The following is a 25799-nucleotide window of genomic DNA, read 5'->3' as shown; positions in this document are numbered from 1 at the left end:
GGAAAAGGTCACCACTGGTCATCTACTCTTGCTGGCACTTTTGGGAGCAGCTGTGCTAGAGACAGAATACTTTGAAAGGTTATCTACTGAGCTGGTTTGTTTGGAACCAAAGGAAGCTGTTGTGTCAGTTGTGCATCTCCTGTTGTGCTGTTCTGACAATCTCCCTGCCCTTAAAATTGTACATGGCTGATTTTGAAAGTACTTCTCTGGGTTAGGGACAGTGCTCTGCTTCCTTGTGGAGCAGATTCCCCATGCTATGAAGAATCAGTTGCATTTGGGTGATGAACAGTTGTTTTTTCTTTTCTTGGCAGTGGTTTGAAATAACAGTTGTTTAAAGCAGGAGATTGCAAACAAGGCTGCATTATTTCATTTTATTATGAAAGGGTTTTAGAGCCCAGTTTGTAAGTTTAGGAGTTCTTCTGTAAATGTTCCTGTCACTTGTCTGGAATGTTAAGTATTGCAACGGTTACACATTGCTCACAGCAGTTACAGCCCTGAAGTTTTCTCCAAAGAAGGAGTAGAGAAATTTAGGTGTAGAACAGCCAATTCTTGCCCACAGTTCTACTCTTTCCTCCCTTCTGTTTAAAAGAGAAGTGTCAGTAGCAAATATCTCTTGAAAAAAAGCTGAATGGATAACTTAACTTAAAAGTAGAATTCTTATTTTTGTAATTCTGCAACTTGTAATGGAAAACTGCAAAGGCTGTTTTGAATTTTAAAGATAAAAAATAGGAAAGTCTTTCCTCTCTTAATAGCTGCCTGCAGAAGTTGTTCCAAAATTGCAGCACCTGTAAGTAGTTGACATCTGTATGTCTTCCTCATGGCATAAGAACATAGCAGACACTGCCCTCCCTGGAGCAGGGATCCATCCCACCTGGTGCTCTGGGTTGGCTGCAAGCAGATGCCTCAGGAAAAAAAAACCCAAACCGAAGTGTTCACTCCTACCCTGATTGCTTTTCCCACCCTGTAATTATTTTTGGCTCAGAGGAGTTTCTGAGCCCTTTGTGCTCACCTATTTAACATCCATTAGGGAATTTCTCTCCTTTGTGCACATCCAGTCTCTCCTTCCACTTGTACTTTGTGCAGCCACAGCATTCTTTCAGTCTACATTAAAGATATAGCTCATTTTTTTCTTATTTTGAACCTGGCTCTAGGTTAATTTGTTGGTCTCTAATTTTAGTACTTGGAGAGATGATTAACCAGTCTTCCTTCTTGATGCCATTCAAGATTTGATGGGCTTTTGTAATGTTCCCTCTGAGATGTCTCATGGGAGCTATTATATACCTTTGATCTTATTTTTTGCCCCTTGTGGACCTTTTCCAGATATTTAAAAAAACCCCTTTTTTTGAGAGAGACTGGAGCTGCACTTAGCAATTAAAGTGTGGGTAGATGGGCAAAGAAGTTATTTTGCTGAGTGTGATACTTGTGTTTTATGGTTTGTTCTCTGTTCCTTACTTTAATAATTCCTGGAATTGCTTTGGGTTTTTTGCCTTATTCCGAGCACTGTACTGGTAGTTTAATCAAGCTGTGAATCAAAATGGTGAAGTCGATCTGAGCAATATTTGAGTTGCAAGCACATTTGTATGTGAAGCCAACCTTGCTTTTTCCCAAGAGACAGATTGTCTTGTGTTTCCCTACATTTAATTTAACTTGCTGTTTATACTATCCAGTTAGTGTTATAAGGATCTTCTTGTGATTCTCTGAGGTTTCCTGTTATCTTTGGTATCTTAAATAGCCCTCTACCATCAGCAAACCTGCAAGTCACTAAAAGTGATGTCTTGATCTTAGGCAATGAAAGAAATGTACTGCTTGCTCTCTACTTCTATCCAGAGTTAATGGATTAAGTTTTTGGAATTATTGAGCAAGACACATAATTTTAGAGTACTTGTACAGCTTGCAGGCTGAAAGTTTGAGCTGTGGGCATTATAAATACAGAAAATAATGTCTTGCTGTGTAGCTTATTTCAAATCCCAGTTGTTTAGTTGTTGGCGACTCTGCTGTCTTGGTTGCAGAGACTGGGGGAAATTCTGAATCTATTCTACAGATGCTGCATTTCCTATGGTTTTTTCTTCACATTTCTGCCTTTTGGGAGCTGTTTAAGTGACCTTAAAAGTCATTCCCTAATTATTTGGGCAAAAGTTGTCAACCTAAATATATCAAAACCAAGGAACTTGTACAAATGCAGAGTGAAAGTGTGCTGACTCCATTGCTCTTAGATGTGAATATTTCTGTTTTCCTCTGCAGTTTGGATAACTGATTTTTCAGAAATACTCAGCATCTTCAAATTTGAGGGATCAGTTGTTTCTGTTTTTCTGGAATTGTTTAAACATATTTGTAAGACTGTTTATAATTTTCATAATTGCCAATTTTTTAATAGATAAAACTGCTTAATAGCTCTTAATACCTTGTCTTTTAAACCAAAAGCCTTAATACCTTCTTCGGTGCTTAACCCTCTCTCACAGGCACAGGAAACTATTTTTTGTACTCTTGTAAATGAGTTTTACATTTGTGACAGCAATATTAGCATAAATAAGCATATTAAATAATGGATGAGATTAAAATAATCACAGTAAGAAATCATACCCTTCCTTCTTTTCAGTTTTCAGGTTTCTAAAGGGTACATAGGAATAACCCTGAAAGCATTGCATGTTGGCTGGGTGGATGTATCATATCAGTTTACAGTTAAGGGCAGAGCCATGCTATTGGGCAAAACACTTTTAAATTATTATTTATGGAGTTGTATTTGCAGTTGGTATAAAATGCAGGACTGGTTTCACATGCTTCCACCAGAGCAAGGAGAGCAGCTCCTGAACAAGATTCTCTTTTGTTTCCTGTACTATGTGCGCTGTGGAAAGAGAGAGGGCTGGGAAAGGATACAGGTTAGAGCAAATAGTTACATTTTAGTTTAGGAATGCAGTCTCTCTATCTGATATTTTGGGCTTGTTCTGGCTTTTTTCCATCCTGATTAATTTCATAATTGATACTGTAGTACTAGCATTAATCAAAAGTTTTCTAGTAAACTCTTGTGTCTGTTGATAGATGGGTGTTTTGTTTAGTAGTGTGGTACGAGGGACCTGGAAAACTCTCTCTTGACTGTCTCAGAGTTACAACTTTTAAGAACACTGCAACTTTTTAGTGCTAAGCTTCTACTTCATTTTCTGCTTTCTGTGATGGGAGGAAGTGTATATAAAGGGAAAGGAAGTCTTCAGTAATTCCCTCTTTTTCCCTAGGGCAAAATATAAACTACAGTTTTATATGCCCTATTTACTTTTTAAAACAATAGTGAAAATAATAAGCTCTCACGTGAACTTAGTGTTGTGTGTTTAATCTTAAAAAAACTAATTTGGGTAGTGAGCATTTCATTTCTTATTTGCAAATGTAATGTGAGACAGAGACAAGTTTATTGTTGATTCCTAATACTGTGCCTTCCTAAGGAATGTGATATTCTTTAGAATTCTAAAGGTAGTGTTTACCTGTGATATCTGCCTTTTGAGGATCTGGGTTAGGTGGGACTTTTTCCACTTACAATATTTATGTGTTGTGTTTTCAATGCTGAAACCCCATCCTCTTTTTCCTTCATGGAGAAGGCAAAAGGGCAGAAAATGACACAGAGAAGTCATAAATTCACTTCAGAAGGCTGAGTGAGCCACTGCTTTTAAAATGTATAAAGCTAATTAATGTCCTGCCCTGATTTTAAGTTGTTTGACTCATGTATTTTTTTTTTTTCAGTTTTTAAGCTATAATTGCACAATCTTCTTTCAGTAAGAAACTACTAGAGCTTAGTTTTTCTGAAAGAACAGGAACAGTGCTACCTAACTGTCCCAGTCCTTTTAAGTATCTTTGAAGTTTCTGGAAAAGTGGCTTTACCTGTCAGTTTCAGTAAATCAGAAATGCTTTTTTGGTACCAAATTTATAGACATTTTAAAGTTATCCTGTGATAAAACATGAGGATTATACTTTGAGTTTCACTTGTTTGAGGTTCACTTGTTTGCTATGTGCTTTCTTTAAGCAAATACTATTCCATATTTTCAGGAACACTTCAAAAACATGCATTTTTTAAAAAATCTATTATGGATGAGAAGCATTTGACTTCCCACAGTCTTTTGTCACTGATGACCTCTGTGATATTTGTAAGAGTATAAGTGGTTTGTGCTGTAAAAGCTAATGTTGGTTTGTATTTCTTTTTGAGGTGATCCATCCAGTGGGTTACTATATTACTTGCTATAAGTGGGTCCCAGATGTATTGATCTTTTACTGTGCATGCAAAGATCATGTGTGCAGTGTGGATCTGGCCTCTTGCAAGATGTGTCAGCCTTGACAAATGTGCTCTGTAGATTTGTGAAATGAGCATTGCAAATGGCCATGGCTGGATGTCTGCCCGCCAGCTGGAGCTACTGCTTTATCTACATTGCCAGACAAGCTCAGCCCAAATGTATGATAGCCATATCATTGCCAGTAACCTAACCTTCATTATAGCACAGGTTTTCTAGTTCTACAAGCTGTTAGAAAGCTGTAGTTCTGATTTAGTATGTTTGTTGCAAGAGTATCTTTTTTTTTTCTTTGAGGTAATCTTTTTAATGTAGTTCAGCTTCACAACAGTGTGTGCTGAAAAGTCTTTTGATTGTTTCTCAAGCATGCTATGGGCAACTTCTGTGTAGCTTGTAGAACATCAAAATATCATTCAGTAGTAACAATGCCAGTTTTACAAAACAACTCTGTCCTCTTTGGTCTTTTCAGTTTTCAATTGAATAAGATCAAAAGCACAGTAAGCATTCAACTCAGAAAGATGAAAAAGGCTAGAACTCTAAGTGTGGTAACTTGGTCCTACCTGTAAATATTAGCATCTGCTTGTGGGATCTAGTAGGCTGTCATACAACTCAAAATTATATGTGTAAAGCAAACATATTACCTTCATGGGGCTTTTCTGGTTTGGGTTTTGGTTTTCTTAGGAGTGTTTAATTTCAAATTGTCTCTCTGTTATTTAATCTTCTGTGAAGGCGTTCTGATTACTAGTAGCTGTATGGCAGGACCAGTGCATTTTTGACATTCTGATGATGAAACTGCAACAGCAAACAAAGTATTTAGCATCTGCTCATGCCAGCTTTCAGAGCTAAAGGGAATCTGGAAGCTATAAACAAATATTTTCAGTCTCTTAAAATGAAACTTCCTGTTGCTTCTATGAACAGCACTTAAGGGTCTGAGGAGGCAGAATTCCTGGAGGTTTACTGACTTCTATCAAAGTACTCCTGATTACTGTGGTTTTGTGTCACACTTTTCATGCACCCAATCATCAGTCTGCTTTTGGTGTCTTTGAAATGCTTCACTTTGTAGGAGATGGAAACAAATATAGGTGTGCTTCATGTTTCTAATCAGCCACAGGATATTGGGCTCAGATAAACCAAATCATTTCCCACCCAGAATCTGCAAGACAGTAACTGTAGTGGAAGTTTCCTCTTCTTCATGTTCTGTCATAGGTCTTCGGACTCAGGGGAGGTGAGGAAAACAACTGGTAACTATCTCACTCTGGCAAGAAGGAAGAAGATGTGTGTGTAGTCTTTCTGGTAGTTCATGCTTCAGATTATGGCTTTTGGCTTGTCTGCCCTTTTTGAGGCTGTCTTCCACTATTAGCAGTTCTTGTGTTAACTGCAGTATTTGGGTCTGCTGCTGTTGGGTTGAGTAAAGTCAGTTTTGTTTTCTGGGATTTTGTTTGTTTGCTCATGGCTGGAAGGACTTTATTAACAGATGTCTGCTGTTCAAGAAAACTTGCAGGCAAGGTAAAGAAGCTAAAACATCCTCACTGCTGACCATGGGACGTTGTACTTCTGATTTATTCTAAGAGATAATCCTTGTAGCCATATGACTGGTATTAGATTTTGTGCAATCCCATGTGTTTATTAACCTGATTTTTTTAAAGTAAACAGTTTCAGGGATTCAAAAATTTTCAACTTTTAATTTTTTATAAAATACTTTTTTTTCTCTGCATCTGCCATTACTCTCTCAGTGCTTCAGCTACCAAGCTGGTGGTAATCTCTGAGATCCAGTGTTGTTGGTAGTCAGGCTGTTGCCTGAATACTCCCACGGTATTTTCCTTCCCACAGTCAGACATAAAGAACATTGCTGCCCTAATAAGCCTTTCTTTTGCTAGCTAATGAGCAAACTCAGCAGCATGGGTCATTTATAAAATATCCTCGGTTCAGTGCCATTTGTGGAAAGACAATTGGAAAAAAAAATATAATTTGGAATGTAGCTGTAGGAAGTGCTTAATTCTTGGTAAAAATTACTTTTTAAAAAAGCAAAAACCAATGGTCAGTCACATGCAGTCTGTTTGGCTCTGATTTGTGGTCTTTACTACTATTCTGGACTTCTGGTCTTAAGTAGAGCATGATAAAAAAAGACATTGTTTTTTGTGTTTTACATTTTAAATTTCTTTCTCTCTGCTTGTAGATTTGTTTGTAAATGTATCATAAACAGACAGCCCAGAATGAAGAAAGCAAGCAGGAGTGTTGGCTCAGTGCCCAAAGTGCCTGGAGTAAATAAAACTCAAACAACTGAAAAAGCCAAACCAGAAAACAGCTCCTCAGTGTCTACAGTAACAAAACTCTCCAAAACCGGGACATCAGCCTCTCTTTTGAAGGTAATAACCAATAGAATGTTCTGATTATTTGTATTTTTTTAATTTTATAAAAAATCTGCTTTAAAAAGAGCAGAATTTTAAGTCATGTCTAGTGCAGCTTGGGCTAGAGGTTTGTTAGGTAACTGAAGGGACTTTAGATAGTTGGACAGCACGGGGCAGGGCACTAAGACCTACACATTCATGGTGTATTTTTCATATTGCAGTGTGTTATGTGATGGAAAGCAATGTAATTTGCAGAACTTGGCTGTTCTGCAACAGGAGCAGAATGTGATTAGCAGTGTCATGTTATGCTTGAATGATGTGTCAGTGACTAATTTGATTTGATCAGGGTTATTTACTAATTATGAAAAAAGAACTAGTAAGGTATCTAACATGAGAAGCATTTTGATACCAGTGACCCATGTCAGGTCAGTGCAGCTGCATTCTTCCAGCTGTTTTGGCCTTTGCTTTGTGTGAAGTACTGCTTGAGCTGAATTTTCACAAGTCAATTCTTGCTCTTAGAACAAGTTCAAAGGTAGAAGTTTTTTATTAGCAAAACAGTGCAGTAGATTTAGGAACATACGGTTTTCAACAACCAAGAAAAGTAAGACATACTGAGGTGTGCTGGTGTGGAGTTTTTGCCTGGGAGCCAACACACCTGGGTTAGATATATGGTGTGAGCCTGCCTGGCCTGCCTCTCTCTCCTGGCATGGAAACATGGCTGGACCCACCTCTTTAATAGCCTGTCTGCAGCCCAGTATGCAGAGCTGTGGCAGTGCTGCTTCTAGCCTGGAGCAAATGAACAGAACAAAGAACAGGACTGGTGTCTGCAACTGGGACCTGAACCACTGGCACCTACAGGAAGCCAGAGAGGCCATTTAAATAACTGGTAAATAAAAACCTAAAATTAAAGAAGTGGTAAGGTTTGAGGTTCCTCTGTAGTCACTGTGCAGTATTACTCAAGTTGTAAGGTGTGTTCCCTTTCTCTCTTTTCTTCTTGCTTTTCTTGATAGAAGAATGGTTAATAGTCTTGCTGATGAACTTGCAAGCCAGGTTTCAGTTAGATTTTCTGTTGTCCCTGCTTTCCTCTGCCACCCAACATACCTTGCAGTTTTCTTAACTTTAATCTTCTGATACTCATTGACACTACTTATTTTGTATTTCTAGAAACCCCTCAGAGATACAGAGAAGAAAGTCCTTTATAGTTTACTTAAGAAGTTTCTTATGTTATACCTCTCGGTGAGATATAAAGGAGGAGGAGGATCCTAACACTGAAGAAATTTGACCCAGTATGCTTGTGTGATATTGCTTACATTAGTAGCACTTCTGGCTATGTTTGAGTGTAGGATTAGATTTGACAATTGTATGTCTGAGGCACCATGAAAATTATTCTTATATCTCAGCTTTATTTTACAGCCAGACTTACTCATACAGTTGGATGTCTTTTACTTGTTAAGATGCTGTTGTGCAAACCATGTGGCTTAATAGTAATGTGAATCTTTTCTTTTAGTGTTCCATACTTATACAGGAGTTGATTTTTTAAAATTTTTTTATTACTTGCTGATACTGGCAAATCACATTTATATTACTACCTTGAAAGTAGTCTCAATAACAGATTGTATTATTTTAAAAGATTTTCATAGTTCTATATTTGATCTTGAATTTGAAGCATTTGGCACATTGTTTTTTCTGATAGTGGTTTTAGGTTCTTCTCTTAGACTCTATGAATTGATGTGTGTATTATGAATTTAATTTAACGTCCCTTGAGCTTAAAAAAAAAAAGGCCACATTAAATAACTACAATTGCAACGCCTTCAGTCCTCAAAGCAAGTATACAGAAAACTTTCCATTGGATATTGAATGAAAGGCCACTATAAAGAGTAGAAATACACATTTTACGTTAATTAATAGCATTCTTAGTTCAGTCAGTAGTAATGTTGCAAAGTTTAGCATTAATTTTCAATTATAGTATGGTTTTTTTCCTATCCCCTTTGTGGTATCACCATAGGCCTGTGCTGAGCCTTGGGTGGGCTTTTTTTACTGTGCGTTGTTTTGCATATATGTCCTTTTTTGTGGAGTTTTCAAAGTGTGTTTACAACAGGCACAGGAAGAAACAGTGAGACCCACCCTTCTGTACAGCTGAACACTGTTGCAGAGCTTGGTTTGTCTATCTGCTTCAGAATGCCTTTTTGCTGGTTACTTTTCTGTAGGCTTTTGACTCCCACTTTGCCCAGGACTTTTGTAAATATTCAGAACCCCCACCACCCCACACACACATTGCTACTGTAGGAAGGTAACTGCCAGCCACTTCCAGTTTTTAGCCTGTAAAAAAATACTCTGCAAATAACAATGTTCTTATTTTTAATACTGTCATTTTTTTTTACTTCTTTAGCTAATGAGTTTGTAATCATGCTGACACAGCTCTAATAGACAGCAGCAGTACTTCATACAAATTAACTGCAACATTCTGTGTCCCTGGAAAGCCAGGACACCAATATTTGAATAGTAAAAATTAGATTGTGTTTTCAGTATTCATGTGTCTAGGTTTCAGTATTCTATTTGCAAAGTGCAGTAACTTAATTACAGATTGTTATGAAGTTTGATGTTTGAAGCACTGAATGCAGCAAGAGCTGCATCAAAGAAAATCCCAGTAGGAATAATTAGATATATATAAAAAGGGAATTGAATGAGGTGCAGTAAATAGGATGTACATGTTGAGAAACTAAGATGAAATGAACTGGAGAAGTGATCACTCAGGCTTCACTGTAATGGAAGAAAGATCTGAGGGGAAACAGGATATGAATTGTAAGTGGGGTTTTGATATAGAAAATCAAAATAGGTCTGGGTGAGCATTTCTAAACATGGTATTTTTAAATTTTTCATATTTTCATGTATGGGTCACAATGCTAAGCAGGATTGCACTCTTCTCAGTAGAGGAAACTTCTTGCTTGAGGAAAAATCTGTTTATTAAACATATAGCATGGATTTTTCTTCTACTAAAAATATGGGCTATGAAAATCCTTTGATTTTTGAAGTCAAGAATGGTTACCATTGTGGAGTATTAAGAAAAGAGAGCTGCTGGTTTGTAATTTTTCCAAGAGTATAGTGTTACAGTTTTGAGAAACTGTTCTCTAATTGGCTGCAGAGGAGGCAGTGCCTTCCAAACTAGACTAGAAAGTTTACGGGTAAGTTGGAAGAATGGCTGTGTTAAATTCCTTTGTTCAGTAAGGACTGGAGATGACTAATGTTAGAAATAGTGTATTTTACTTAGCCTATTTTTTTTTCCAAGCTGAGTCATGTCTTGACCTATTTGGCTTGATAACAGGTACTTGTACTGTAAGTGTCTAGATTAATTTCCCCACTCTTTCAACAGTGTAGAAATGCTGACAGGTAACAGTCCATTTATGCTGTCGTATTTGCTGACTGATGGCAGAATCAGTAGCAAAATATAAAATCACTTTTCTGTGGCTTTTTACTATACTTTGGTTTAGGTGATAGTTGCTTCACGAGGTTGTTTTCCTCCCTTGCACCCCCCCTACCCACAAAATTAGTTTACATATGAAATCTGATTAGGTTACAGGTTAACAGAGGATTGTCATACAATAGTAGTTTGTGATCAGCACTTCCCCCAGCACAGGTAGTGTGGGCTTTGTAGCCCTCCTGTTGGTACCTACTCTGCATCTGCTGTTTTGCATGGCTGTGTAGCAGAGCAGATCAAGGAGCTGATCTGGCTCCTTGGAGGAAGTTGCCCTTTGAAAAGGCTTCAGTTTACACAGCACAGTGTGTGAGCACATGGAGGAGAGCTGGATAGAACAGTGGCTTTTTCATAGCAGGAAGCCAGCTGAAATGTACGTTGAACTAGAGCTTCAAAGTAGTGTGTTTTCTTCCAGCCTTTTATAAGCCTTTTTAGAAGGTTGTATAATTTCCTACATGATTCAATAAAAACATTCTTGTTCTAGAGGAATTTGCCCTTACAAACACCTGTTTCTCGCTGTAAATTATCTGTATTTCTAACAACTGTATGCAGAACAAATAAGATCTCATCCCAAGCTCCATTTTGTTTTGCAGCTGCTCTTTGTAAATGGCACAGATCCCATCCGTGTGCTTTCACAGTATTCTGATCACTGTTCCTAACTTCCAAAATTTGCATTTGCCAACAGAAACTGTATAGAATGAGTGAGATACAACTTTATTTTAAATTAAATAAGTGTACTTTTATTCTTAATGCATAGAATTGTAATGTCTGGCATATAGTTTTTAAGATAAATATGTATGGGAGCTAGAAGTTATAAAACTGCCAAATCTGAGGGTCGTGATGTAAAGCAACTGGTTAATTCCTCAGCACTGCTTTTTAGGTGGGATGCTGGTAGAGACTTCAAATATGTTCAATATTGTTCAATATCTTCATCAACGACTTGGATGAGGGTATAGAGTGTACCCTCAGCAAGTTTGCTGATGACACTAGGCTGGGAGGAGTGGCTGACACACCGGAAGGCCGTGCTGCCATTCAGAGAGACTTAGACAGGCTGGAGAGTTGGGCAGAGAGAAACATGATGAAGTTCAACAAGGAGAAGTGTAGAGTTTTGCATTTGGGGAAGAACAACACAATGTCCCAGTATAGGTTGGGGGCTGACCTGCTGGAGAGCAGTGTGGGTGAAAGAGACCTGGGGGTCCTGGTAGACAAGAGGATGACCATGAGCCAGCAATGTGCCCTTGTGGCCAAGAAGGCCAATGGCATCCTGGGGTGCATTAGAAAGGGTGTGGTTAGTAGGTCAAGAGAGGTTCTCCTCCCCCTCTATTCTGCATTGGTGAGGCCGCACCTGGAGTATTGTGTCCAGTTCTGGGCCCCTCAGTTCAAGAAGGACAGGGAAGTGCTTGAAAGAGTCCAGCGCAGAGCTACTAAGATGATTAAGGGAGTGGAACATCTCCCTTATGAGGAAAGGCTGAGGGAGCTGGGTCTCTTTAGTTTGGAGAAAAGGAGACTGAGGGGTGACCTCATCAATGTTTTCAAATATGTAAGGAGTGAGTGTCAGGGAGATGGAGTTAGGCTCTTCTCAGTGATGACCAGTGATAGGACAAGGGGTAATGGGTGTAAATTGGAGCACAGGAGGTTCAAGTTGAATATTCGAAAAAATTTTTTTACTGTAAGGGTGACAGAGCCCTGGAACAGGCTGCCCAGGGGGGTCGTGGAGTCTCCTTCACTGGAGACATTCAAAACCCGCTTGGACACGTTCCTGCACGATGTACTCTAGGTGGCCCTGCTCTGGCAGGGGGGGTTGGACTAGATGATCTTTCGAGGTCCCTTCTAACCCCTAGGATTCTATGATTCTATGATTCTATGTTGTCCAGCTGAATAATAGTTACTCCAGGAATGTTGCTACCACAGCTGTTTTCTTTTAATTGTCCTTAGGAACAATTTTCCTTTTTAACAGGAAAAATGCTTAGCATATTTTGATGTGCCATTTGAAAAATTCTAAAAAGTTATAAGGTCTGCCAAATAAGACTTAAGTTCATCTTTCTAGAGTTTTGCTTTATTAGGAAAAATGTATTCTCTATTTGGGAATCTGGTTCTTGAGACTCTTGTGCTTACTGCCATGGCACATTCCAAGCAATGTTTGTGGATAACAGGAGTTTCAGGAACAATCTATCATACAATGTCAGACAAAAAGTCCACCAAATATCCTGTCTCTGAGAGTGCCTAACGCAAAGTGTGAAAACAAGGCAAAGATAAAGCTTTTTTCATCCCTCTAATGGTTTGTAGCTTAGTGTTTTCAGCTTGAAAGGGTATTTTATTAATGTTGGATTGATTTTTATTGTTTTGTTGGGGTTTTTTGTTGTGAACTTGTCTACCAGAAAATGCTTGAATATGCTCTATTGAAGGACACTATACTAACATAGTTTTGGTTGTTTAATTATCTAAGAATTATCTGTATCTTTATGCTTAAGTAAACTTTCAGTCAACATTGAGAAGCATTACACTGTGTTGTGTTACTTTAATTTTTATTTTTTCCTCCCTGGTATTGAAACTACTTTTTCTGGGAGAGAGATGACTTAGTTTCTGTGGTCAGTCATATGTGAGAAGTTGAAGTTCAATTTCAACTTACTAGCTCTGCTCAGTGAACTGCATTTGTGCTTTTCAACATTCCTGCACAGACACATGACTAGTCAAAAATATACTTTTTAAAGGGATGGAATCTTTAGCAGAAGAAATGTTGGCTATGCTGACTTCTCAGCCAGCTGTCTTAAAGCTGCTGCTTCTCTTTCTTTCAGACTAAGAGTAACGATGACCTCTTAGCAGGGATGGCTGGTGGTGGTGGAGTGACAATGACCAATGGTGTCAAGGCAAAGAAGAGCACTTGTGTATCAACATCATCTTCAGCTTCAGGGACGACCATGAACAGTCTGGAAAATAAACCTAAAACTATTGCAGGTAAATGGATATATTGATTCTTAAAATGGTAGTTGGGTGGCTTTTTATTTTCCTATTATGAACTGATGATCCAGGCAGCCTAATGAAGTGGTTAATAAGGCCACTCTCAAATCAAACACATCCTGTGCTCTTTTCATTCTTTTTTTTAGAAATATAATTGCCTTTTTGGAAGGTTCTCCCTTCTAAGTTTTTTTCAGAAGTGATTATCAACTGCTAAGTAAAAGTTGATAATAGAATTAATCTAGAGAATCAGGTTTGTCTAAAAAGTTTATGCCACAAACAATAAAATTTTAAGATGTGATAACTTGTTGCAACTAGAATTTTGGACATTTTGAATTGCTGTATAGAAATGAAGTTAGAGAGCTTTCAGAAAGTGTTCAGACAAGAGAAATTGTTTAGCGTGTTATCAGTATGGATGGAAGTGTCTTGCTTTCCATTCCTTTGTTTCCAGTTGAGTAATGTTTGCAAAGCTGTAAAGCATCTGGAAATAAAGTAGTAATAAGCTATCCTTGTCTTTATGAAATAAGATGAAAATACAAGAAAACTTCACTTTCATTTTGGGGAATCATAAAATGCAGTTCATCACCTAAAAGCTTGCGTGGAAATCTACTGAAAAGAGAAACAGATTTAAGCTTGTAGGAATGGCACTGCTGCAGTTTTTGCACAGTTTATCAGAGGCTGTTGAAGACAAAAAAAGAGACTTTCAAATTTTAAACTTTAACATTTAAATAATTTCCAAAATACATAAATCAAAGCAATTGGCAAAACATGAATCAATTAAAATATAACTTCAGTGATTAATGGCTAAGGTTGTATAACTGTTTAAATGTATTTTATGAAATACAATTTACCAGTGTGATTGAAAATCAACCAATGTATTACTGATACAAGGTACACAAGGCTTCTGTTACGGGCAATGGATTTTCAATTAATGTTCCTAACTTTCAAATAACATACAGGTACAAGTTCCACAGCTAAGCGTGGCACTTCTTCTGGAAATAAAGAGTCAAGCTCTTCTAGAGAAAGAATTCGCGATCGTTCTCGTTTAAGCCAGAGCAAGAAGCTGCCTCTGGCTGGGCAGGGGCCCAACGACGCGGTGCTGGCAAAGCGCTCCCGTAGCCGCACCAATCCAGAATCAGACATCCGGATGAGCAAGTCCAAATCAGACAATCAGATCAGTGACAAAGCTGCCTTGGAAGCAAAGGTGAATGATCTCCTGACATTGGCGAAAACTAAAGATGTGGAAATCCTGCACCTGAGGAATGAACTAAGAGATATGCGTGCTCAGCTGGGACTTAACGAAGATCAACAGGAAGGTGATGAAAAATCTGAGGAAAAAGAGGCCATCATTGTCCATCAGCCAACTGATGTAGAGTCTACGTTGCTGCAGTTGCAGGAACAAAACACTGCCATCCGAGAAGAGCTCAACCAACTGAAGAATGAGAATCGAATGTTAAAAGACAGACTGAATGCATTAGGCTTTTCTTTGGAACAAAGGCTGGATAACTCTGAAAAACTCTTTGGCTATCAGTCTTTGAGTCCAGAGATTACAGCTGGCAACCACAGTGATGGGGGTGGTACTCTGACATCTTCAGTGGAAGGTTCTGCTCCTGGATCAATGGAAGACTTGTTAAGTCAAGATGAAAACACTTTGATGGACAACCAACATAGTAATTCCATGGATAATTTAGACAGTGAGTGCAGTGAAGTTTATCAACCACTGACATCAAGTGATGATGCTTTAGATGCTCCATCATCTTCGGAATCTGAAGGTGTACCAAGCATAGAAAGATCTAGGAAGGGGAGCAGTGGCAATGCAAGTGAAGTGTCAGTAGCATGTCTGACAGAACGGATACATCAGATGGAGGAGAATCAGCACAGTACAGCTGAAGAACTCCAAGCCACACTTCAAGAGCTTGCAGATCTGCAACAAATAACACAAGAGCTAAACAGTGAGAATGAAAGACTTGGAGAGGAAAAAGTAATCCTTATGGAATCTTTGTGCCAGCAAAGTGACAAGTTAGAGCACTTCAGCCGTCAGATTGAGTATTTCCGATCCCTGTTAGATGAACACCACATTTCATATGTAATTGATGAAGACATGAAAAGTGGTCGCTACATGGAGCTGGAGCAACGTTACATGGACCTTGCAGAGAACGCTCGGTTTGAGCGAGAGCAGCTGCTAGGTGTTCAGCAGCACTTGAGTAACACTTTGAAGATGGCAGAACAAGACAACAAGGAGGCCCAAGAAATGATAGGGGCCTTAAAAGAACGAAATCACCACATGGAACGGATTATTGAGTCAGAGCAGAAAAGCAAAACAGCAATAGCATCTACCTTGGAGGAGTACAAAGCCACAGTAGCCAGTGACCAGATTGAGATGAACAGGCTGAAAGCTCAGTTAGAGCATGAAAAGCAGAAGGTGGCTGAATTGTATTCTATACACAACTCAGGAGATAAATCAGATATTCAAGATTTGCTGGAGAGCGTCAGGCTGGATAAAGAAAAAGCAGAGACGCTGGCCAGTAGTCTGCAAGAGGAGCTGGCACACACCCGTAATGATGCCAATCGACTGCAAGATGCCATTGCTAAGGTAGTGTTTAAAAAAACTTGTATTTTAACATCCCATGTGCCCTGTGCCTTACTGCTGGGCACTGTAGTTCTTTTAGAAGCGAAGGATTGATTCTGAGGTTAATTGGGTGGCCATAGTGATAGGATTGATTACTTTCTCTTAACATTTGTTAAAAATGATGGAGGTCTTTTTACAAATTATATGGATACATTCAGCCACAGGTTAACTGTCATGTTACTTTTTACAAATTACTGATATTTAAACTCCACAGCCTATTTCAAGGGCCAAATTCAAGCTATATTTAATATGAGTTATGAATTTTGTGCTTGAACTGCATACCTTCTGCAAGAGTTTTAAGAAATTAGTACCAAACTGGTAGAAGAGGGATGTCACTGAGAAAGTACTGGGGGTCAAATTTTGAAGTGGCAACCCAGCTGTTGGTGACTTGTAGGACCTCTGTCCTACACCTCTGTAGGTATTGAGAGAATATTTTGAAGTTTCAGCTTATTCAAATTGGTTCAGTTAACATAGTATAAACTAATGATAAAGAAAGCAGAAAAGTGTCTTCTCTCTCCAATCAAGAAATAATGGATTTTATAGATATTTTTATCTAATTAAATGTAGCTTACAGAATAAATATTTTAGCTGTAAAGTTAAAAAATGAACCTTTTAAACAGTTATTATTAAACGTGGGCAAATACAGGTTTTTTACTAATGATGCAGCCAGGAGCAGCTTTTGGGTTGACTTAGTTTTGAATCAAAATGCATATCATTAGTTCTAGAACAGCTATTTTGACTCAAATGTAACTAATTTATCTAGTAAATATGTCTAGTAAAAATATTTAGCATAATTAAATAAAAAAGTAATAATAAATTTGATAACTTCAGCTATGTGTTCAAAGGTATATCTTCCTGATGAGAAAATTTGACATATTTAATGTCTGAACTATGTATTAGTTGCAAATCAACATGTTAGTCATGGTCTCCTGCCAGCTAGAATTAACCTTAATTTGGGACAAAAATAAATATAATTTGAATAATTAAAGTTGATGAGTGCTATTAAAATAAAAAATACTGAAACAGATGATTTAAAGCAGGGCATTCTGTATATTAAATTTGGTGCCTGAATGTGTTGACCCACCCTAAGCCATGACCTTGTTTTTCTCTTGTTTTTCTGACACCCTAATTTTTGCTGTTGGGTTAATGTTACTGTGCCTGTGGTCCCAGCTTGTTGCTTACACTTCAGTTTGATGAGGCAGGATAAAATAGCCTTGGTGCTCCTAAGAGGGAGAAGTCTACTGCCTGGTGCTTTCTCTGTTGGTTTGGGGTTTTTAAAATTCATTTCAGTAGCTTGTAAGACTCCTCTGTGAACCACTTCAACTCACTAACATCTCACTCACAAACATGAATCCTTCTACTTGGTTAAGGAAATGAGTCATCTCACAGGTCCAACAGGCACAAAAAATGATGCACAGAACAGAAGACAGCAGACTGGTTTTTGGCAAGAGGAAGAAAGGGTAAAGAGTTTCCCCTCCACCTCCTTTTTTCCATGGCAGCTAAATGTTGCACTGGATCAGCTGCTCACAAAATCACAGCCTTGGTTCTGTGGTATTGTTGCTTAACTTGAATATAGGAGACTGCTTTTAGAGTATCTGGGGAATACAATCTGCAGGCTGGAATAGGAGAATTTAACTCTGGTTCAGGATAAGTGTTGCACTAGAACAATACATTTTTTAAAGGCTTACATTTGGCTTGTTGTCCCATAATTTTTTCTGGCTGCAGAAATACACTGTAGGTTTGTTAGTTATGAAACTAATAGTGTGACCTAAATTTAGTCATTCTAAGATAGATTCTTTCCCAGGTTGAAGATGAATACAGAGTGTTCCAAGAAGAAGCCAAGAAACAAATTGAGGACCTCAATGTGACTCTAGAAAAACTTCGGACAGAACTAGATGAAAAAGAGACTGAGAGAAGTGACATGAAGGAAACTATCTTTGAGTTGGAGGATGAAGTAGAGCAGCATCGTGCTGTGAAGCTTCATGACAATCTCATCATATCTGATTTGGAGAGTAAGTGTTATAACTTTCTCTTATGATAGAAATGATACTTAAAGACAGATGAAATAGAATGTTGTAATACTGAAAATATTTTCACTTGCCTTTCATATGTCTGAATCCCTTTTAGACTGGGGGTGGGGATTCAAATTGGCTTTGCTTTTCCAGTCTCAGTAGTAGCTGGTGTGGGAATGAAAGCCTATGAACTAAAAATAAATATCACATCTGATAATGCTGTTTTCAAAGTTGTTTTTCATAGGAGAGGAGAAGAACTTGTAATTAAAGACTTAATAATAGTGTGCTTCTTGTGCCTTTTGGAGACTGGATGATTGATTTAGTGTTTTGTTGCTTTTTTTAAGAATGCACTCTTGAGAGCCCAAATATTAGGAGTTACCAGTTAGCTTGAGAGTGTCTGTAATCAATGATTCTTCTCACCTGAAGAAAGGTGTTTTTGGTGGAGAAATGGGTGAGTGGAGGCACTGAAAGTTACAAATGTCGGAGCTGACTGGGATGCATTATGTAGCTCTTTCTGGTAGATTTGTTCAAGCAAAAAAACTGCTCTGTGAATCTAAAAATACATCTGAAAAACTTCAAGCAAATTAGAATAAAACTTCATGGGTTGACTCTTGCCACCATACATGAGATGGTTATGACTTAAAATGAAATTTCTGTGTACTGTATACTTGTCTAGCTCTCTGTGCCTTAGTTCCCTCTCTGATCTCCAAGAACTGCTCAGACATTCCTACCACGGGCTGGAATTCTGCAATTAGTCTCCATCTAAATAAGAAGTTGGGCAACTGTACCCTGGCAAGTTGTATTTGCACTGTGCTACTTACAGAATTCAAATATCTGGTATTCTTCCATGATATACAAAGACTAAGCAAGCTAGCAAAAACAACAAAGCATTTAACAACAAGGGAAATATTCATAGAAGGGATTTTAAACTGATCTGCTCTCAAGAAAAGGTAGTGTCTTAATCAAGGTGAATTGTTTATTTAATGGAGTTGTGTCATGAGACATGTGGCTGTCAGCTTGAAAGACAATGAGTATTTCTCCTTACAAAGTTGCTTTAGGTTTTTATTCTGCATTTTTTTCCTTTTTCTCTTCCAAAACCAAAGAGTGACATTTACCTGGGAGCAGAAGCTAAGGCACACATGACCAGTGGCTCTTACTTGGATCTTAAGAAGGCTGACTGCTTTTTTACTTGCATTTTTTTTCTATTAACTGATGTTCATTCATACAGAAAGAAGCACTTTAGTCAATTAAACATTAATATTATTCGTTATTTATTATTAATACTAATATTAAATACTGATACCAAGTTACAAAGCAGGTCTAATTTTTAGATGCTTCTGCTTTGGGTCTACAAAACAGCTGTCAGATATTTCACTTAAACTGGTAAAAATTCAGGCAGACAGACAACAGCATTCTGGGCAGAAATTGTCAACAAAAAATATGACAGGCTTTGTGACTCTTTGCTCTTGACATTGGAAAATCTAGCTGTACTAGCTGATGCACTGGTGTAATCCTTTAGGGAAGAAAAGCATTGTTGTTGTAGCTATAGACAGGAAGGAGAGTGGCATCTAGTGGCAGTAAGAAAGGATGGCACCTCAAAAATGGCATAAACTATTTTTCTCTGAGCACTTTAAAATGATGTTTGTTATGGGTTGATAATTAAATCTTGTACAGGAGTTTTGTGGTGGTAGCCTCTATAAAGTGACAGCAAAGAACAGCATCTCAGAAAATCTTGAAGGTACTTACAACCTACAGAAGATAGAATTTTAATAAAATTTATGAGAGATGGAAAAAGACACCTGAGAAGTAGCAAAGTACTTTATGCTGATCAGTCTTTTGGTCAGTTCTGGTATTTTGTCAGCCAGAATTCTGTGCTTTTAAATACTGAGAATTTAGTAGAGCTTTAGGTATTATAAAGCACTAGTTTGAAGAGTGATATTTTTGCAGCCTCAGTAACCAAGTGTAATAAAGATACTTAAAAGTTTTCTGTAGTGAACTTTTATATTTTAAAATATGAAGAAATCTAATGCACCTGTTATAGAGAGAACTTGTTTAATGGTAGATTTACTGGATGAATGAAAGTGATGGCAAGAAAATTGATAAATGACAGGTGATAAGTGATGGAAAATTATTGCTTGAACATTTCATGAAAGATAGACTTTACAGTTAGAAGAGATGCTTCATAGGTGAGGTGGTGAGTGTTCATTCAATTTAATCATTAATCAACACTAAATAGTAATGTAGGGATGTGAAATGCTCTAGCACTGATGCTTAGGGTACCCTTCATTTTGGGCCTTCTAAACACCAAAAAGAAGCATAAAGAACATAGAACAAAACATTTTTCACAGTAATCTGAATATTGAAATGTTACATTTTAGCTGTTAATATTTCTGCCAGCAGAAACTGAGACGTGTTTGATGGGGCCAGTGGGATATAAATGGCATTGATTAAAGATGTAGAGTGTGTTCATGATGTCCATCATGATACATCAGGAACTGTAGTCATTGGTAGCTGAACTTACTGGTGGGAGGAGGAGTTATAAACACACTGTACTGTGTGTAAAAATTCTTAAGAAACATTAAGATAAGCTGTGTGTTCTATATGCTCCCTGGTGTGCTGAGATGGAGGCAGCTGTAGGGTCTGGAGAGGCAGTGAGGGCCAGGGCAGGCGTTGCACTAGATGGCGCCTTGCCTCTGCTTTTCACTTCTGACTGCAAAAAACTTCAGTAGTCAGGCAGCCAAGCTGTGCTGTTAGTCATCTCCGATGACTAAGGGGAAAAAAGAAAGCTATTATTCTTCCAAGCAATTAGTAAGATTTTGTGGGGAAATAATTTTCAGAGAACTTTGTCTCCTAATTTGCAGAAAATTGGTATTTGTAGTTGTCTCATTAGTTGTCAGACATTTCAGGTGTAACCTGAAAATCTTAGTTGCATGTTCTCTTAGCTCAAGGTGTTTGTGCTAAAGATGTAAGTTCTTTTAGTCCATAACTATATAAGTCAGTAAATTTATTGAGCAAGGGTATGGAAGCAAGAAGGCTGATAGATCTAATGTTCAGTGAATGAGTTGTTCTCTTTATGGGTCTCACAGCACTAGTTTTTTAGTTCTGCTGCATTTCATTTTGAAAAGGGTCTTGACAGCAGTTGTGAAACTAAATTTTTACATTACTCAATTTAGGTATTTTGTAGCATAGTTTTGGAGAAGTCAACTGGATATCAGATTTTTAATTGTTACTGCCTTTTTTTTTTTTTTCCCCCGATAGTGTTGGACCCTTAAAAAAATGAGATCTGTTATCTGACAGTGATGAGATGAGAAACAAAACCAATATGCAGATTACCTGACCTTTGGTACAATAGTAACCAGTGTCTATTCTGTATATCAAGAAGCTGTAATTCTTACATTAACTGTCATGCTGGCACTATTCTAGGTACATTTGATTATACTGGAATAGCCATTTCTATGCTAAAAAATTGAAATGCTGTTCTATTACAAGGCAAACCAATGTAACTTGTACAAAAACTGCAAGCATGCTCATTGTGGATTTGCCTGCATTGTGATTACTCAGTTCAGTTTTGCTTATCAGGAAATGTAATGTCATATTTTGAAATTATTATGCATATCCAAATACATGCTTCTTTTTTTCCTTTTTCCTTCTCTCCCCCTCTCCTTCCCGACATTACTGGAATTAAACAATTGAATGTTGATACTCTTTTTTATTTCATAATGATAAATTCTAACTGCTAATTATAATTAGTAAGAGTTACAGAATACAGTGATACCTTTTCTCTGGCAGCCTTACAAAATTCATGATAGCTTACTTTCTTCCTCCCACCTCCAACCCTAGAGGTAATGTTTTGCTTTACCATTTGTAGTCTGCATTTCCCTTAATTTATTTTTCTACCTTTTAAAAAGCAAGGTCTTGTCAAGCTGTGATTTGAATCTATATAATTTTGTAACACTGAGGCATAATTGAATCCTGGAGTAAAACAGAACCAGCTTGCTCATTTGTCATGTTAGATTATCCAGACTACTCATCAGAATGGTCTCCTTGTTCTTCACTTACCCTAAACAGTAGTTACTTTCCCTTTTATCTCAAACCTCTTTCTTGGTTATGGTCCTTGAAAGGAGGAGACTGGATGATGGTAGAAGAGGAATAACTGTTGTACCACACTGAAAACTGCAGCACGTAGAGGTGGAAAGACTTTAGCTGTGTTAGAGATGAATTGTTGAGGTTATCCTCATGCAGGAAGGAAAGATACTACAAGGCAACTGAATCTCTTTTGACTTGGATTTTCAGGTTGTAATTGGTGACAAACTGTGAAGAATGGAGTTCAGGCTGTAAAAAGTGAAATTACTTGACTCTGTCTTAATTTCTCACTACATTTTAAATTCTGTTGCAATTTGGTAGCTTGTTTTAGTTCTTTTTTTAAATTTTTTTTTTAATTTTTTTTAATCTCTGATTCACTGGGGGAGAGGACTGTTTCTAACAACTCCTGTGAAGTGCTCTGTATTGTTTATAGTAACTGCAGAATATTCAGACCATTGTGTTTTACTTCAAAGCATAAATATACTAAAACTTAATGGTGCGTTTCATATCTCACAAAAGCTCAAAACAATGGCATTACACAAGCTTTAACTGTGGATGCATTTATAGCCTCTGATTTGTAGTTATTTTTAAATGAACTATAGTTTCTTTTTAGTAGTAGAACAAATTTTATTTTAAAAAGAAAATTTCTTTGAACTGGAAGCTCTTTAGGCCATGTCGACTGCTGTCACTGTTGAAGGTTATCTCATTTGCAGCAGGCTTTTTTACTATATGTTTAAAGGCAAAAAGGGTGTGGAATTACCTAAACTTGGCATCTCAGTGCTGACTTCAGCTCAAACCAAGTTATGTATATAGAAACAAGCTAAAAAATTGGAGGGGTTTGCTTAAGTATGTTAGCATGAGATTTGAGTGGCCCACTCAGGTTTATCTTCAAAGCTTAGAGATCAGATGGATGCATCTTAAACTGTGCGGTCTTGTGAGGAGATAAATACATAAATATCTTTCTAATTTTAGTGGTTCAAGCTTTCCAAGCCTGAAAGGTTATCATGTTGTCAGGCCAGCTGAGTTTTATATCATTCTTGTAAAGAAATTGGCTGTGGCATTAAAAGACTCCTTCCTTGGGACTGGTGAAAAAAACAAAAGGAATTCTATGATCAAAAAGTTGAGATATTCTTTGGATCATAGTGGAAGACCCTTAATGTGTAGATCAGTTTAAATCAGCTGAACTCTGTTCTTAGTCCTTGTTGCATCTAATTTGAAATGTTTACTGTTTTGTATTTAGCCTGTGATAGCCTTCTTTTTATTGTTAAGAAAAGCCACATGATGAAAGATCAGGAGTACTGAAGGTGTAGGCTGACTTTGGAGAATTTATTATGCAATTCTACTGATTTTTTTTTTTTTTCCAAGATTTTATTTTGAACAGCCTGAATTTCTTAAGTAACTTCAGTCTTTTTGTGGAAGTAGCATCCCAAATATACAGGAAAGATACTTACTTCCAGTAGATCTTGGAATAATAGCTGAAAAAAAAGAATACATTCAGTCAGTTGCCCCATTGTTTTTACAGTTTGGAAATAGCCTCATGAAGCTATAGAAATAAAACATTCTAAAAAACAAGGATCAGTGAAGTGATACTCTAATAAGAAATTTATGCTTTGTTGTTATTCCTCATGAGTTGCTTATTTATAAGAATGGAGTAAGCAATTACCTTGTCCTTGTGTAGTGAATATAGTAGCATATGAATAATAATTGCAGTAGCCAGTCTGTCAGACGCCTTCTGGGAGCTGGTAGTGATCAAGCTGCATGCTCTTTTGTATAGCTGCTGACAGATTTAGGGGACCATCTCATTCATAACATGATCTCATGGATGATTTGCCCATTTGCTGTAAATATAGCTTGTTTCAACTTCAAATAGTGGCTTAATAGACAAGAATGTAAGATTCTTGAGTGCCTCAGTAGAATTTTATCCCAGTTAAAGGGGTGACTGTGAGTGTGATGCCAGCTTCTTTGTGGCACAGTGTAAATTGTGAATCAAGACTTCATGTAACTTCATGTAACTTACATCTGAGGAGGGAAAATGACATCCATGTTTTTAGGCTCCCTGTATGTTAAATTACCTACTTTGTTCATTTGCTCTTTGTTGTTGCTTTGTCATTTTAATATTGTGGAGAATTAAGAAGAGACTGGGATTTTTGTAAGAATTGAGGCTGTTTCCCTTCACCAGTCATAGAGATGTAGCTATTGACACTTTCTGTCAAATTATTTCAGCTCATGCTATTTTTCTCCAGGTGGCTTTGGTTATAAAAATGTATTATCTGAGTAATTTTCTTAAAATTTTTTTCAGTTACTCTTTCTAACATAAATAGATCCTTGACTAAAATCTCACAGAGAATGTGACTTTCTTTCCAGATACGGTTAAAAAACTTCAGGACCAAAAGCATGACATGGAAAGAGAGATAAAGAATCTTCACAGGAGACTCCGGGTAGGTTAAAACTCAATAAACTGGAAAATGTAAGACCTGCATGTGAAATTGTGAAAAGGTAGTATGATTAGTTGTGACACCATTCAAATAATTATTTCAGGCATCATATGGGAATAGTTACCCTACAGACATGAAAGAATTAACTCCTGAAAAATTCTCATTGCTGCAGAGATAAGGCTTGGAAGAAAATGTCTGTCTTTCGTGTATAGCTTAATATTATTTTCCCCCTCTTCTCTAAACATATTCTTTGTTTCCAGAAAATAAATTCATAACCCTGAAAGTCCAGTTATTTACAGCAAAGCATCTTTAGCTTAATTTGTAAGTTAGGTTATACCTGATGCCAGAGATTAGTGTCTTTGTCATTTCTGTAAATTTTTTCCACTGGCAGCACAGGGAAACTATTAATAGGATAGCTTTTATTTTTAACTTCATAACTCTTGCTGCTTCTTTCATTTTAAAGTTTTATTTGCTTACAGGAGGAGTCAGCAGAATGGAGGCAGTTCCAGGCTGATCTACAGACTGCAGTGGTTATAGCAAATGATATCAAATCTGAGGCCCAGGAAGAGATAGGAGACCTGAAGCGTAGATTACATGAGGCTCAGGAGAAAAATGAGAAGCTCACTAAAGAGTTGGAGGAAATAAAGTCACGCAAGTATGCAAAAACCAACAGATGCTGTCTCTTTCAGGAGTGTGCAACTTTGGAAGTCCAGTATCTTAAGTCTTACTGAGACTCTGGACATTCATAAATTCTCTCACTGTGAGGATCTGTATTTCAACAAACTGCTTTGTGCAGGCTTTTAGTGGTTGAAGTAGGTGAATTTGTAAGAAAAATATTTGTTTCTGTATACAGTATATGTAATGCCTGCAAGGATTGATTTTGATAGCCTTTTTCTCTGGTGCTTAAGTTTTCTTGCTAACAAATACTAAGAATTTACAATAATCTGTTTCTAAATTATAATGGAAAGAAAACCAGGCTAATGTAACCACTTTGGACTGTGGATTTTAATTTGGCTTCAAATTTGTGTTGATGGTTGTTGGTTTTTTTAACACTTTGCATGTTAAAATGGTTTTTAAATGCCTAAATAAGGTGCATATTGATTTCAGGCAGGAAGAGGAACGTGGTCGAGTGTACAATTACATGAATGCTGTAGAGAGAGATCTGGCAGCTCTGAGACAAGGAATGGGTTTGAGTCGCAGATCCTCCACGTCCTCAGAGCCAACTCCTACTGTAAAAACACTGATCAAGTCATTTGACAGTGCCTCCCAAGGTAATTATTTTCAACCAGTGTAGTCGCTGTACACAGTTATGATTTTACATATGTTGATATATGAAAATAGAAACACTGAAAATAGAAAATGATTGCGATTGGATGAGTGGTGAGTATGAAGTGTCTTATCTGAAATAAGATGACCAAACTAATTAATATGAATGAATCTTTCTTACACCGTTCAGCCAGAATTGTAGTTGTTCAGTTACTGCTTACAAGTGAACCTTTGGGGATACAGGTGCACTTCTAAAGGTAGAATTGGCTTACTGATTTTGGTCAGTAGTTTTATTATTATCTATACACAAGCATCCTAATGACTTACCTAATTA

The 25799-nt window shown here is 37.4% G+C and overlaps 1 protein-coding gene across 2 annotated transcripts in view; it reads left to right on the top strand.

Annotated features, from left to right (window-relative positions):
- Positions 1-25799, top strand: part of SPECC1L (sperm antigen with calponin homology and coiled-coil domains 1 like) — a 63347-nt gene that overhangs the window by 5805 nt on the left and 31743 nt on the right. For both annotated transcript variants that reach the window (XM_030460411.1, XM_030460412.1), the window contains exons 2-8: positions 6442-6631; positions 12881-13040; positions 14000-15633; positions 17474-17681; positions 24129-24202; positions 24679-24854; positions 25307-25470. In XM_030460411.1, coding sequence (XP_030316271.1) covers positions 6479-6631; positions 12881-13040; positions 14000-15633; positions 17474-17681; positions 24129-24202; positions 24679-24854; positions 25307-25470 — 2569 coding nt within the window. In that variant the 5' untranslated portion in view covers positions 6442-6478. The remainder of the gene's footprint in view (positions 1-6441; positions 6632-12880; positions 13041-13999; positions 15634-17473; positions 17682-24128; positions 24203-24678; positions 24855-25306; positions 25471-25799) is intronic.

The sequence above is a fragment of the Calypte anna genome, chromosome 15, assembly GCF_003957555.1.
Source record: "Calypte anna isolate BGI_N300 chromosome 15, bCalAnn1_v1.p, whole genome shotgun sequence".
NCBI classification, from domain to species: domain Eukaryota; kingdom Metazoa; phylum Chordata; class Aves; order Apodiformes; family Trochilidae; genus Calypte; species Calypte anna.
Note: the sequence above shows the minus strand (reverse complement) of the source record. Positions and strands in the feature narration are given on the sequence as shown.